The following is a 15,217-nucleotide window of genomic DNA, read 5'->3' on the forward strand; positions in this document are numbered from 1 at the left end:
CAGTTCACTATACATCATAAACATTTGGTTTTTATATTATTACCTTTTTATTTTCTTGCATATTATAAAACAGCAAGCATATGGCTTTGATTACTGCTTATGCGTAATGTTCTATTGGTACTTCAAGAATTTGACAGTTAAATAAACACAAAAGGTAACATTTGTCCATCTATACAGTGCACAGCTTCATAAATATCAGTTAGCCTATAGCATTTCACCTGCCTTCTGTGAAATGTCAAATACTAAAATATATAAAATATTTAATATACTAAATATTACACTTCATACACTCATCACAGAAACACAGGTGTAGAAGTTTGTGGGAGGATGGCGCAATGTTATTATGACATCACAGTTACCCATAGTTACCGGCACAGTTACCCATAGTTACCCTATGTATACAAAGTCCTGTTCGGGTTCATTAGTTCATTACCATATTCCGGCAAGACGACGATAGGATCAAAAAAAAGGCGCGTCAGGTCAAACCGATATTTACGCACAGCGAATAAGACATGGATCGTTCCCTTTCTCCTAAGGGTAAGTCACGCTACGCTATTTTTTCAGTATCGGTTTACAGGACGTTATTGAATAGAAAACATAAGCACATTTTTCCAAGACCGACTTAACCCAAGTTTTTTGGAGAAGCATGACTAACCTATGTTAGCATTGCTAAATTATCTAGCTAACGTTAGAAGACATTAGCGCCATTAATACTAATTTATTTTACCAGTACATCATGGGGTGTGGTGGTTAACGCTGTCCGGGTCAGGAGCATTTGACACGCAATTAAATTGATTATTTTTATACATTTCAACTGAAGGTGCAAAGTTAATGAAATCAACACTTACTGGAAAAAGATAAATGGAACACATTCAACATTCAAAACATATTATTACCCAACGAAATACTCGAGCTCAGTAATTTCTAATCGTTTTAAACACCGCAAAATCATGGACGGATTGTTCTGAGAGACAGACTGCATTAAATATCCTACCTGCAGCAGAAACCAGAAAGGGCTCTTTAAATTGAGAGCGATGTGCGGGTGTTCATGAAGCTACTGAACCGCTGCTGTGCGTAAATGCGCACATTGTGATTAATTTAAAAACGCTCCTCCAAACTTTCCATATGCAGAGAAACTGCCAACGTCTGAGCAGTAGCCGCTTGTCCTTCTGTTGACTGCTTGCTCGCTTCGTAGCAAAGTGACGGCTGATATTGTACTCTTTGAAAACTGCAACCGTTTCTTGTCATGTCAGACATACAGCCGTTGATCGGACCTCCGTGAAAAAATATTTTGTTGTCAACTTTTTTTTAAACACTCGGCACTCCGTGTCCACTTTTCTTTTCTTTGCTCCGCTCATTTTTACCGAAGGGCAAAACGGCAGCAGGAAAGTTCCACTCCAACAGGTCAATGTGTCTGGACTAATGCGCTATATATTGGGGGAAACGAGGATATTGCAAATGAAAGGGTGAAAAGGGGAAATGAATGACGATTTTACTATAATTTAGACACGTTCGGCGGGTCGGATTAAACGTGATTTGTTGGGGGTGGCGAACGTAACACTCGTGACGGAGTGTTTTTTTCAATAGCCCTGAAATAAATGCTCCGGTTTAAAATTAATTCTCCCGTCAAAATAAAAAAATATTTTTAACAATATATTCTGGGTCCTTATAGGACTGCGTTCGGGTCCGGATCCGGACCGCCGTCCGCCTGTTAGTGGTCTATACAAACTAAATTGTGTTGGGTAATTTCCACTTCCAGTGAGCTAACACATCCTATCTTGCATGTATCTTGCGATCGCAATTACTACTACAAATAACGATACACACACTATATTTGCTTATATATATAATTATGATATATAATTATCTGGTGTCTTAGTAGTGAAAGGCATGGGAGTTTAAAATAAACTCTAGCTTCCGAAAAAAGGACGTATTCAACAAAATTCCACAATAGAGCCAATGGATGGGACTTTTAACTTTTTAAAATCCACCTCGGAAGTAGGAGCAATCCACCGAACACAACGCGAGCTTTAATCTCGCCACTCCACAAAACACCCCCCCCCCCCATGTCAAAATAAATGACCCCCAATATAAATGATGCATTATGTTGCTAATATTATGTTATATGGCTAATGTTAAAATAATCCTAATGTTACTTAAAGGTTACAAAAACATTGTGTTCTCTTCATTTTAGCTGAGGGCAAGGGGAGCAAGCCCAGGAAAGTGGCCCAGTTCAGGCAGAACTCTGTGGTGCCTGGACCCTCCAGGTGCAGGGACTGCAAGGCCACTACAAGCAGAGCCTCTTCCAACTCTGGCACACCAAGTCCCAGGAGCAGAAAGATCAAGAGTGAAGGGGACAAAGAGGACATCACAGTTTTGGTGCCCGTTGGATGTGGTGAAAAGTCCACACACACCTCGTGGCCCAGTGAGAAAAAGAAGAGGAGGAAGCGCTCTGCCCCGACTGAAGGTCCCGTGGGGGCGTCCCGCTCCACTGCAAAGCGAGGGAGAGAAGAGGAACCCCTGAGGCAGAGTAGGAAGAGAACAGGGGATGCTCCTCAAGACTTGGCACCCCACCCCATGGAGACGCAGGCGAGGAAGAGGAAGAGAGAGGAGGAGTGCCTAGGTCTGTCTAGAGTAACGCCCTCAACACTACCAGCATGTTACACCTGCTGAATTTTTTTTGACTGAATCTTATGTTGTACAAGGATGTAACTGTTTTTGTTTCATGTAGAGAGCTTCACTTCACGTTACACTTTGGGAGATCTCCTGGGCAAAGGAGGATGCGGCGCAGTGTATGCAGGAGTCCGCGATGCTGATGGAAAACAGGTGAGCATCAGCACACAATACAAGAATAATTGTGGGACCTAATTTCTATTTTAGATTGTGATTAGAACTTTGAAGGAGCTATGAGTTCTCCCTAGAGAGCCTTTGTTATTCACATGGCAATCAAGTGGTCAAGTCTAATGTGCTTTGACCTTTTTCCACTTTTTGAACACAAAGATCCTGAATATACAATGTGATAAGCTTGACAATCTGTGGATGAGTATTTATCAGACTCCAGATTTATGAGTTACCAGAGAAGCTGTGGCTACCATCTTAGATATGTTCACAGCTTCATTCACCAGGCAGTCAGGCTCCTCAACTCCCAGATACGGAACTGACACACACCAACACTGATCTGACCCCACACACGCACAAAAAGACTGCACTGAACCCCCCACCAGAAATATTTGCTGCTCTCCCACAGGACCTAATAACTACCTCAGAACCACTGTGTTCATGTATGACACAATATATCACTCATCTCCGACACCACTCACACCACATTGCACTGTACCAGCACTTTACACCGTCATGTCTGTCAGTTGTCTTCGCCTGTTGTATTTATTGTATTTTTTGTAGTGTTTTGTTGTGAGATTGCCCCATGCTGCACATTTTGCACATTCTTGTACTGCTACCCTGCCGCACTTTATGTTGTCTGTTGTACTGTTGATTTGTGTTGCACCACGGTTCCGGAGGAACAAAATTTCATTATACTGTGTACCTGTACTCAGATGTAATGACAAAAAAAAGCCACTTGACTTGACTTGACTTAAATGAACTGACTGTTTTGTGTAAACAACTTCACTTGCTGTGTTTTTTATGTGACCAGATCGCCATTAAAATTGTGCCAAGGAGTGACAAAGAGCAGTTCATCACTGTTGTAAGTCCAATATCTTTACTTATGTAATATTGCAACAATGTCTGGAACTTTTTAGATGGGTAAAATTGCAAAGGAACTATAAACGCAAAACTGTTAATTTTCCATTCAGTGACTCCTTCCAACACGAATAGAAAACAGTTCACTTTTTAGATTCAGGTTTCATCTAATGATTGGTACCAATTCAGATCCCTTTAATGTTAACCTGCTAACTATAATTCTACTGTGAAACTTCAAATGCATACTAACCATGAGTTCCTTAATTTTAGCCTGGCGAAACTCGCAGTCTCCCCCTAGAGGTGGCTTTAATGGAGATGGTGTGCAAGCCGCCTCATTGTGAGCATATTGTGGAGCTCCTAGAATGGTTTGAGTGCGAGGACTGCTTCATCTTGATTCTGGAGCGACCCATCCCGTGCATGGACCTGTTTGACTTCTTGGTCTTGCACCAATTCCAACTGCCTGAGCCACAGGCACGACTGATCATGCATCAGGTGGTTCAGGCTGTCCTTCACTGCCATGACCGTGGAGTTCTACATAGAGACGTCAAGGCAGAGAACCTTCTGGTCAACACAGACACCCTTAATGTCAAGTTGATCGACTTTGGTTGTGGTGATCTGCTTACGACCGGACCATACAGGCTCTTTAAAGGTTATTCACCATAGGAATGAAATGTGCACCTCAAGTTAAAAAATGGGATCAAATTAGAGACTATTATAAACTTTTTATTTTGTTACTGATGATTCTCTCTCGTTGTCTCAGGCACCAAGTTATTCTCCCCACCTGAATGGCTGGTTGATAAGACGTATGAGGGCCGTCAAGCCACCATCTGGAGTCTGGGTGTGCTCCTCTACATTCTTGTCTGTGGAGCTATGCCCTTTGAGACGGTGGAGGACATTGTTGAGGCAGACCTGTGCTTCAAGGGAATCCCATCCAGAGGTGAAAAGGCAGAAGCATCTTTAAGATAACTAGAAAGTCTAAATTGCAAAATGATCATTTATGTAATCATTTCATCTGGTAATGTAATACACAACCACAGATTGATAAAATGGACTAATGAAGAATGGAGAATTGGCAATTCAACATTTTGTAACCGTCTTAAAATTATAAAAAGACTTGTTCAGTCTTTTTTGTTAGTGGAGGTTTCTGTACAGTTCTGTCATTTAAAAACGTTGAATAAGCCATTAGAACAGTCAGATCAGAGGTTTCAGATGGTAACTGATTTCCTTTCTCAACTAATTCCGTTGCTACACACACAGAGTGCAGCCATCTGATAACATGGTGTCTGCAAAAGGACCCTGAAAAACGTCCTGTGCTCGAGGATGTTCTTGCACATGAGTGGTTTTTAGAAGGACTTCAGAACTAATTCAGGTTAGACAGGGAGTGTAGAGGTAAATGGTACTGGGCATGAGACTAGAGGACAGTGCAAAATTAAATTGCAAGGTGCAGTGTAATATTGGATGAGCTTATCAAGTTGTTGCTTATGGACCAGAAAAATCTGGGTCAGGCATAGTGTACTATATAACAATTGAATGCTATAAGTGGTATATGCTTATATGTAGTACTTTATTAATCGAAAATGCAATTTAGGATTGTACTATCTGTACTGTTCCTCTATTTATTCTGAGTTCTAAATGGTTTTTTTCCCCCCAATTCCATAGATTCAGTTTTGAGGACCACATAAACCAGCAAGCCTCTGGACGGCATCAGAAGGATGAGCAGCTTGAGTGTTTGGGACAGTGAAGATCCTGCCTTCCAGAAATAAAAAAAAATAATGTGCAGTTTGTGGTCCATGCCTTGGATTTTATTTTAGAACAAACACTTACGCAATTGCTCAAACAGAATGAATACTGTCTTCTTGGATATTCTTCAAGTGAACTACTAGAAACTGAAATGAAACTGTTGGGTAATATATAATGTAATATAATTGACATTGTCTAAGATTCTTAATGTGTTAGATTGACGTGCACTTGGTGAATGTCAAGTTGGGTGATATTAAGTTTATTATGAATAATATACACTGTTCAAAAAATGTCAGTCCAATTTATTTATATAGCGCATTTTACAACACATGTCACAAAGCAGCTTTACAATCGTATGGGTCCAGATCCCTAATGAGCAAGCCAAAGGCGACAGTGGCAAGGGAAAAACTCCCTATGATGGTGGGGATTAGGAAGAAACCTCGGGAGGACCAAGACATTTGGGAACACATAAAGGGAACACTTAAACATCACAATGTAACTCCAAGTCAACCACACTTTGGTGAAACCAACCTATTCAGTTAGGAAGCAACACTGAATCAATTTCAGCTGCTGTTGTGCAAATGGAACAGACAACAGGTAGAAATGAGAGGCAATTAGCAAGACGCCTCTTATAAGAGTGGTTCTGCAGACCTTTTCTCTGTTCCCATCCTTTCTGGCTGATGTTTTGGTCACTTTAGTTCTCGCACCATAGAGGTAGCATGATGCGGTGTCTACAACCCATAAAAGTTGCTCAGGTTGTGCAGCTCATCCAGGCTGGCACATGAATGTGAGCTGGGGAAAGAAGGTTTGCTGTGTCTGTCAGCACAGTGTCCAGAGCATGGAGCAGATACCAGGAGACATAGAGGGGGACGTAGGAGGGCAACAACCCAGCAGCAAGACCACTAACTCCTCCTTTGTGCAAAGAGGAACAGGAGGAGCAGGTGCCAGAGCCCTGCAAAATCACCTCCAGCAGGCCACTAATATTCATCTTTCTGCTCAAACTGTCAATTTAATGGGTTAAAAACCAAATAGAAGATTCAACACGAGTTTCAAAATCTCAAGTCTGTCAAGTGTGTTGCAGATCCAGACCTGGACAGACGTCCCAGGTGACCCCGACCTGTCCCAACAGCCCCACCTCCTCCCTCCAACGACGCAACCCCAAGACCAGCGAAACCTCTTCCTCCTCCGAAGCACCCGGTCAGCACAGTGGCGTCGCACACGGGATCACGTGACGTGCAGGATGCGACAGACTGGCCAAGCCGAGAACTGATGGTCTGCGACAGCGAATCGTCCCTGCCTCCGCCTCCAGAGGAGTGGTCGATGGTTCTGGCAACAACCAACGATCAGGTGACGTGCCCAATGGTGGAGGTGGCGGGGCAGGACGAGCCTATGCTGGTTATGAGAACATGGACTTTAACGGACTCACAGAAAATCATAAAGCAATCCGGACACCCCAAGGACGTGGGGGGTTGCAGGTTTGCGGATGAACTGGAGTTGTTTTGCCGTGAGTTCAGACCGACATCACATGAGTTGCGACGTCTTCTGTGCCTGAAGCTGGAAATAGATGTGGCTGGATGGACTGGCCAGCTGAAAACAGACGTCTGACCAACACAAAGTGGACACATGCAGAAATCCAGCTAAAGAGGGTGAGTAACCAGCGGACACAGAAGCAAGAAAAAGAAGCGCATCAAACATACCTAGCCAAGCAAAGCGATCTTCAAAAGTTGGCAACCCAGGGGTTGACTGGTGACGATCCGGAAGGGTCAGGTAAGACAAACTGTTCCCATGCTTTGCAATGAAGAAATGCTTTCGCTAACACATGCTGATGGTGTTGATAATGATTAAATGCTTAAATGCTTTGCAATGAAGAAATGCTTTTGCCTATAGACGTAGATGACACGTAGGTAAAGTGATTAAACCTGCTACTGAGTTTTTGCTAAATAAATGTGTTTTGCCATGTGACGAGACATATGAACACATTTGAACAGCATATGCACTCTGTGTGCTGATAACGCTGATGTTTCCCACAGCAGAGATAAGCGAGCTCCTATCGACAGCAGACACCTCTGAACTGTCAGAGCGGGCGGGAGCAATACAAAGGGAGGGGGTATTACTGCTAAAAATTTGGCAGGCCACCAAATGCATGCTAAGTTATTGTGCAAACCTGTTTTCTGTCACAGGTCGGTGTAAGGGGCCTTGCCTAAGCCATGGGAAGGTCTGCAGCACAACCTGAAACCAGGGGATTGGGTGGTCGTGAAGGGTTTTAGGAGGAAGAGCTGGTGAGCACAGAGGCCGAGTGCATGCAGTAGGTTGCATCCCAGCTCCTATAGGGTGAAAGGAGGGTGTTCGGGGTGCCTCAGTCGAGTAAGAGGAGTGCAGATTGGGCGTGCCCGCACTCCAAGCACAACAGCTGTCAAGAAAGGTCAATGATCACCCACCATGAACCCTGTGCTCTTGCTCATCCTGTGATGGAGCACAATGCTATTAACGATTCGCATGATAACATCTCTGACATAATAGAATTATGTTGATTATTTTGATTTTATTCTGTGTACCTTGTTTGCTGTCTCTCCTGAGTTGTGTCTTGCAGGAGCGGCCCTTACACCTAAGAACCTCACGATGACGACCAATGACATTCTGCTAAAATGTTCTGATGTTGATTCTTATGATTTCTCTGATATTGATTCAGTTAAATAAGTAATCTTTCAAACAATGTGGTAATGATGTAACTTGTTTGGCCATCCATGGACTTTCTGTATGTGACGCTACGATCGAAAGCCTGCAATGGAGTGATCTGTAGTTGATGTACTTTGTCCATAAAGGACAGAAAGGAGGGAAATATGATGGAAATTTTATGATTTCCCTTTATGCCAGGCTTTCTTAGTATATATTAAACACATTAGATGTATATGTTAGGGCTCTTTGCATATATGTGTGTTAATCATGGCACTGAAGCCATCCTCATGGGTTCAGTAGGCCTCAGGAGTGTAGTGCCGTCTCTCTGGACGGCCTCGGCTCAGTCCTAATCTGATGTTCCTCTGGTGTTCCTAAACTGACCTCGCTGGAAGCGCCGGCCGGTCCCCCCTAATCTCAACTTTAAAGGGGCTACAGCGGCACTCAGTCCATCATGCCATCACGAGGATGCTGAGCGTGGATGGGACATGCAAGGGGAGAGGGCAATATACATTTGTTAAATCATGTGTGATTTACGTTATGTTTACCCAATCATATTCTGTTAATCACCTCGTGGACACTGTGTGTGCTTATGATTAAATTATAAAAGAGAGAGTTTGGAGAGGGGAATTAGCTCTCTGTGGCAGACGCCTTGTGCGTTTGTAACAGGGGTTTCTGGAATTAATCCATACTTGCTTAATTAATCCATATTTGCTTAATACATTTATTTTACTCCATCTTAAAAAATAAGAGAGTACCCAACTGCTTCTGACTTTTATTGTGCTTAAGAGTTACAGAATTTCAACCGCAATAGTCTTTCCCCCGTGGGACGACTGGAGTCTTTGCCAAGGTATGGGATAATGCAAACGGGTCAGTTGCAGCTCGTTCGCTGCGTGTGTCCTTGTCGTTGAAGCGTAGGTGCTGCATGATGTCCTGGAAGCGGTTTAGCGACATAATCTTGATGATGGAGGGCACTGCCAGTGTTGCAGACCATGGGTCATGCACCGCTGGAAGCCGGACAGTCCCTCGCAGGATGAGGATTGCAATGAACGCCATTAGTTCAGGGAGGTCCATGAACCAGTTTTCATGCTGTGTCTGGTGTGCATGCTGGACAGTCCACTCCTGTATGGTCTGAAGCATTTCCGAAGAGATGAAACAGGAAACTAAGTGACAACACTTTTCTGGCAAAAGCAGTTGGCTGTCCATTCGTGGGATGGCATTCAACTGGGCTGTGATGCCTTCCGTGATGTCTTCTGATATGTTCCCCACACTGTGCCGTATTTTGCCGTCTCCGTCAGCTGCTCGCGTGTCTCCATGCGACCCCTCTTTTCTGGAGGTGATTAAGTCTCCTCATCTACAGGACCATACATGTTTGAGATTTGATTAGTGAAAGGTTGAAATAATGTGAAATTCACACAAACATAATATTTGAATTATAATTCCAAAACACCTCAATAAGCCTGTTTTGTACTTATGTAGGATTGTTTTCACACTGCAGAAAATAGCATTTTGATTAGTCAAAATAGCTCTGATTTTTTAAACCTTATTTGAAATAGTTTTTGTCTTTTGAAAAACTGCCACTAGGTAAAGATATTTAGATAATTTTATACAAAAAGACCCTCAGCTACTTGAAATAGAATAATATTCTAGAGAAGGGAGAAACTGTGGTCCTGCATCAACAAGACCACCGTTTCTGCTTCTGCCTTGAATCCTTTCATTTCATTAAATCTACCACCAGGGCAAATGTCACTTTGCCATCCACTTGTGTAGGAGCAGGCGACTCCAGACAGACTGTTGGAGCAGCTCCCCGTAGTGCTTGGCCTAACATCCCAAGGATCGTGCCAGCAGCTTCTCCACCTCCCTCTGAATCTCCACACATGTGGAATGCCAGGACTCGTCTGCCACCCATCACCAACCTGAGTGAAAATACTAAGAAGCTCCTCCAGCAGGGAGGAACTCGTGAACAGGTACACTTGTGGGGTGGGGAGATGGCTCTGTTCTGCTCCTTTCATAATCTTAATGAAGAATCATTTTGGCAGTTCTGTTACTGTTTCTGTTTCTAAGGCTCCTCTGGTTTTGACTCAAATGGAGGATATTTCGATTGACCTGGAGGTCTCTGCTGCTGTTTCTACTGTGACCAGTGCTCCACCTTTCTCCCGAGGAGCTGCTACCCCTGAGGATAACATCAACGGCGAGATCAGCAGGACACCAGTAACAACATGAATGAGTGAACAGGCTTCAAGATCCCTCAAGATTTATCCCAGATCTACACCCCATAATGCATCTACTGTGAACGTGCAAAGAAGTGTTTTTTCCAGAGCTACAGAGATGCTTTGGTGCAGGTATGTGGGTGCTGGAAAAGTGTCTTCTACGGTTTGTATGTCATGTACTGTATTGTGAAAAATCACATTAGCGATAGTTTTAGAATTTGTTTTTATATCCATATCAGAGATCTGTCACTCGTGATAAATGAGGAAAGGAAAACTGAACAGAGGGATGGAAAGGAGGAAAAGAACAGTGAGGTTCAGGGAATGGCACATAGAAAAAAGAAGAAGTGGTGGAGGAGGTGAGGTGTAGATATGAACTTTTACATGGAGCAGTTCTCTCTTTTTGAAATCTCATCTGAGGAATGGAAGTGAGACTTTGAGTGACAAGAATATAATTTATGAAAGCAGTTGTGTGTTTCCAGGCATTAAGATGTGTGTATTCAGCCATTAAGATGTGCAGTGCAGTCGTCCTTCCTTTACAAACCGCATTTGTTCTGCATTGTTACAGGCTCCTATGTTTCCTACCTTGCGTTGTTGCTAAATATGGCAACAAACAAAAGTAAAAACCTTGGAGCACGATGCACTCCACATGCCAACATCTGCCCAGGACACAGATCAGCAGCTTGACGTACACCTACCTGTTGACTCAACGAAGGAGCAACAGAATGTTCCATTCAATTGAACTGCAATACAAAGTGCAAAATGTTTTTTGTTTCGTTTTATTATGTAGAAGTTTAATGAATATGGAGTTTTGAGTTGTTTATCAGTTTGTTGCCTTTTGTGATTGTGAAATTAATAGTTATTCAGGTGGGGGCACGTTTACACCATATGGTGGTCGACCCAATTTTAAGATGCGAGTAAAGGCACTGTGAGTTGATGGTGTAGCAAAGCAAGTTTAATTATATACGTATATAATTTATACAAAGCAGTAAATTAAAGTGCTTTACACAGGAAAAGGAGCTTATTACAATCCGAGATCTATCCTTGGGAATGTCATTGCTAAAAAATATAATGAATAAAAAAAAAATAGAAAGTGAAATAAATTTAACAAAATCAGACCAACAAAAGTTTTAAAATAATAAAAAATAGATTGAGAGAAATAAGACATACGAATTAAAGACGATAAAATAATCAGAAAAAGTTTAATAATACTGGAATTAATGCCACATTTTAGTTAATGTTTCAGTACCTACAAAATATATACAATATCTACCCTGAACCAAAGGCCTGGCCAAACACGGATGTTTTTAACTTTGATTTGAAACCATCTAGCATTGCAGCTCTTTGTAACTGGGTGACAGAAGCAGCAGACAACATGGATGGTGCCGTGTTCTCTTTAATGTCCATATTCATGCTCAAAGTGCACAACACACACTCAGATATATTAAAGAAAAGAGGAGAGCGCAGAGCACTAATAGAAGTGCGTAAAGCACAAGCGTCACTACTAACTTGGCGTCTGTGCAGGACAGCGGCAGAAGACGTCACACGCAGCCTCACTCCCGACAGGCACAAGGAATGCACAGCACCGACCTGCAGGACCTGTGGGCTTGTAAGGAGTGAGAGGGAATTAGAGACAGGTGCGTGTGATAATCAGTAGGTGGGGGATTGTGACCAAGGGAGTGAACAGGAGGTGGAGAGTCGTGAAGTGGAGCTGGACCGGCCGACCGTGACGATCTTCTGTCCTCTTGAAAAACGGTTCCATTTAGAAACAGCTTTTTGTCATTTGCACAGTAAGGAAACAGGTTTCTGTGTACATTGAAATTCTTACTTTGCTCCTTGGCAGGAATACTAGATAGAAAATTAAAAGAATTTACATTAAAGCAAGAACAAAAAGCTAAATAAATATAAGGTAGTAGACTAAAATGCAGTAATGTAACTTGAAAGATGCAAAAATACTTTGTCAGATGAATGATGTACTATGTTGAAAATACATAAAAATTTGCATAAAAAATGCAGTACATTCATCTTGGTGCGTTGTGTTCATGTCACCGGTGGGCGTGGCCAATCAGGGAGTTAGCCACCTGAGTGTTGTTTGTCTCTCTATGTACCAGTTGACTGCATGTTATTGTTTCCTTGGATTAAGTCACAGGTTTTTGAGTTAGTGCACTTCATTCCATTAAATCGCTTCCTTATTTTTGCTCTTCCCTTGCCCCTCTCAGTGTCATTATTTGATTATCCAATCTCCTCAGACAAACACTGGGCTTTAACTTTCACCATAGGGTCTGCAGCAGTTTCTCTCACTACCAGAAGAGCCTCTCTGACTTGCCCAGCCTGGTACCTTACTGCCTGAACGCTTTTTATGTTTCAGGAGGATCTGCCATCTTGGGGGGAAGGCTGAGAAGAGTTTGAATAATTTCATTAAATATCCAAAGTAGCCAGTGGCATCTGCTGAGCTCCTAGCAGCATCAACAACCACCAGATTTAAAGTGTGGGCACCACATGGGACAAAGAAGGCTTGTGAGTTCTGCTGAAGCAACCTCGCCTGAACACCTTTGTTCTTTCCCTTCATATTGGCACCATTGTCATAAGACTGTCCTCTGCAGTCCTCAAAGGGAATGTTAAGCTCCTCTAGTCTTTTGAGGATAAGAGATGATAAACTTTCTCCCGTTGACTTCTCTGCTACAAGAAAACCCATGAAATGTTCCTTAATGTGTGGCATGTCTTTGAGAGATACATGCCTGACAATGACAGAGAGTTGTTCCTTATGACTTGGATCAGGGGTGCAATCTAATATAATGGAGAAATACTTTGATCTCTTCCACTATATTTTCCAGTACTTTTCCACTGATGCACTCTATCAGTTCATTTTGGATTTTTTTGCCCAGGTAATGTGTGTGACTGCTAGTTCAATTTTTCACTCTGACAACATGCTGCTCCATTACTGGATCAAATTTTGCCATAAGCTCCACCTCTTTGAGAAAATTGCCATTGTCTGGTTTGTTTAATGTGTTAGTGGATCCCCTTAAAGCCATGTTTCTTTCAGCTAGGGACTGAATTATTGCCACCAATCTAATAAGAACTTCACGCCACCTCTTTCTCTCAGCCTCAGCAAGTGCCATCTCCTGCTTATCTATTGTTATCCCCTTTTCAAGATGAGCTTCTAATTCTTTCCATGTTGCCATGTGTGTACTGTGCTCCTGACGGTCCTCATGGGTCTTTAGAAGGTGGTTTGCATTTTTCCAATCCCTTAGCCCTTCTCTATTCAATTTGAAATCTCTCTGAGAAAACATTTAGCAGCAGAAGCAGTACAAACTGTCATTCATTTTTGAGTACATTAGCCAGCTTCTTTTGATATTTTCTCCATTTGCTAAGACTCTTAATCATGCTGGCACCTTCTCCCATCTTTTTGTTTGGGAAACGTGAAATTGTTCTTGATTTGAAATGGTTTTCTGAGAACAAACTCTATTCTTATCTTTTCAGTCAGTTCAGCGGGCCAGTCAGCAGGGTCTATTGATGGAGCATTTTTCCAGATGCCTGATGATGCAGCTTCACTTTGGTCTACTGAGGTGGAGGGGACAGGAGTCCCTGATGCAGCTTCATGTTGGTGTACTGAGGGATATGATCGTGTGATGCTGCTTCACTGGAAGGTGATGGAACAGAGGAGCATATGTGTGGTTTAATATATATTTATTTTTAAAAATTTGCAAGGCTAAGCTAATAATAGCACCATGGCTGGATTACTGACCGGGCCAGTGGGGCCAGCGCACAGGGGCCCTTGCCAAAAACTTTTTGCGATGCCTATCAACATTTATGGTACAATATATTTTTATTTCCGAGGGCCCTCCATTTTAAGGATCCTCTGACTATTAGGGACTTTGACCCCAGGGCCTCTTGGGGGCCCTAGCCATGCTTTTGGGCCCCTTAGGAATATGGATGAGGCATTGTGGCACTGCTCTGACTTTGACTTCTGGCTATTAGGGGTCCTAGGAAAGAGGGGGGCATATTTTTAGAGGGCCCTGGTTATGAGAGCCCCTACCAGGGGGCCCTAGAGAAGAGCAGGGCATACCATTAGAGGGCCCTTGATCACGAGGGCCCCTGCTATGGGGCCCTTGACTTCCATAGAAGTCGTTTACCATGGCTCCTTGACTCGACCACTGGTTTAGTGTCACCTGTCAGTGACTATGTACCTTTGCAGACCCAGTCAGGTGCAGAGCAGGAATGCCAGCCCTGCCAGGCTACCACAGACCAGCAGCAGAAAGACCATGAAAGGAAAGTTGCAGGTGTGTCAGAACCACAATCAGACCAGCCAGCTGCATCGTGTGAGTGTCGTTTTTCAAATGAGGAGGGCAAGGACCCCAACTCCTGGTGTGAAACGGTCAACGACCCTGCTTTATGGCCCTGTACCATTACCGACCAAGCCAAGTCGATTCTTGTTAGTAGAGGAGAAGCTGCATTTCAAAACAGAAGTGCTAAGTACCCAGCCTCAGTCAGGGATAGAGGAATTGGGGGTACCAGTAGGAGCTTTACAAATGCTCTACTCAGTTGCTCTCTACCCAACGGGCAAACTGTGACTAGGCAGTGGATACTTTACTCTCCTTCAACTGGCTGTGTGTATTGTTTTGCTTGCAAACTGTTTTCCAGTAAGCACAAACTTTTGTTCATGGATTTTCTGACTGGAAACATTCAGAGCGGATTGGTGAGCATGAGGGGAGTGTGGAGCATAGGGCTTGCATGCTAGCATTATATAATCACTCCAGAGGCACAGCAACAATTGATTCTGATATTGTCAAACAAATTGATGCAGAAAGACAATACTGGCAGGAAGTTTTGAAAAGAGTTTTTGCAGTCATCCAGTTTTTAGGGGAGAGGGAACTTGCTTTCAGGGGAGATGATGAGCT

General features: G+C 43.0%; 1 protein-coding gene and 1 long non-coding RNA gene across 3 annotated transcripts; both read left to right on the forward strand.

Moving 5' to 3' along the window:
- The first annotated feature begins 416 nt into the window (after positions 1–416).
- LOC143475288 (serine/threonine-protein kinase pim-1-like) lies at positions 417–5,478 on the forward strand. Of its 2 annotated transcripts, XM_076973082.1 has the most exons (7): positions 417–537; positions 2,195–2,623; positions 2,732–2,826; positions 3,653–3,703; positions 3,970–4,348; positions 4,460–4,636; positions 5,359–5,478. In XM_076973082.1, the coding sequence occupies exons 1-7, from the start codon at positions 513–515 to the stop codon at positions 5,379–5,381; spliced, it is 1,179 nt and encodes a 392-aa protein (XP_076829197.1). In that variant the 5' UTR covers positions 417–512; the 3' UTR covers positions 5,382–5,478. The 2 variants fall into 2 exon arrangements, with proteins under 2 accessions (XP_076829197.1, XP_076829196.1); XM_076973081.1 differs by lacking the exon at positions 5,359–5,478 and having other exon boundaries at positions 4,460–4,935.
- Positions 5,479–12,009: 6,531 nt separating this feature from the next.
- LOC143475792 (uncharacterized) lies at positions 12,010–13,934 on the forward strand. Its single transcript, XR_013121116.1, has 3 exons — positions 12,010–12,109; positions 12,688–12,836; positions 13,800–13,934. It is a non-coding gene; the product is annotated as an uncharacterized LOC143475792 (long non-coding RNA).
- Positions 13,935–15,217: the final 1,283 nt, after the last annotated feature.

This window comes from Brachyhypopomus gauderio, chromosome 14, assembly GCF_052324685.1.
Source record: "Brachyhypopomus gauderio isolate BG-103 chromosome 14, BGAUD_0.2, whole genome shotgun sequence".
Lineage (NCBI taxonomy): Eukaryota > Metazoa > Chordata > Actinopteri > Gymnotiformes > Hypopomidae > Brachyhypopomus > Brachyhypopomus gauderio.

Coding starts and splice junctions, on each gene's coding strand:
- LOC143475288 (XM_076973081.1), top strand. CDS start 513: ATGGATCGTTCCCTTTCTCCTAAGG. Junction 538..2,194: donor TCGTTCCCTTTCTCCTAAGG/GTAAGTCACGCT, acceptor TCTTCATTTTAG/CTGAGGGCAAGGGGAGCAAG. Junction 4,349..4,459: donor ACCATACAGGCTCTTTAAAG/GTTATTCACCAT, acceptor TCGTTGTCTCAG/GCACCAAGTTATTCTCCCCA.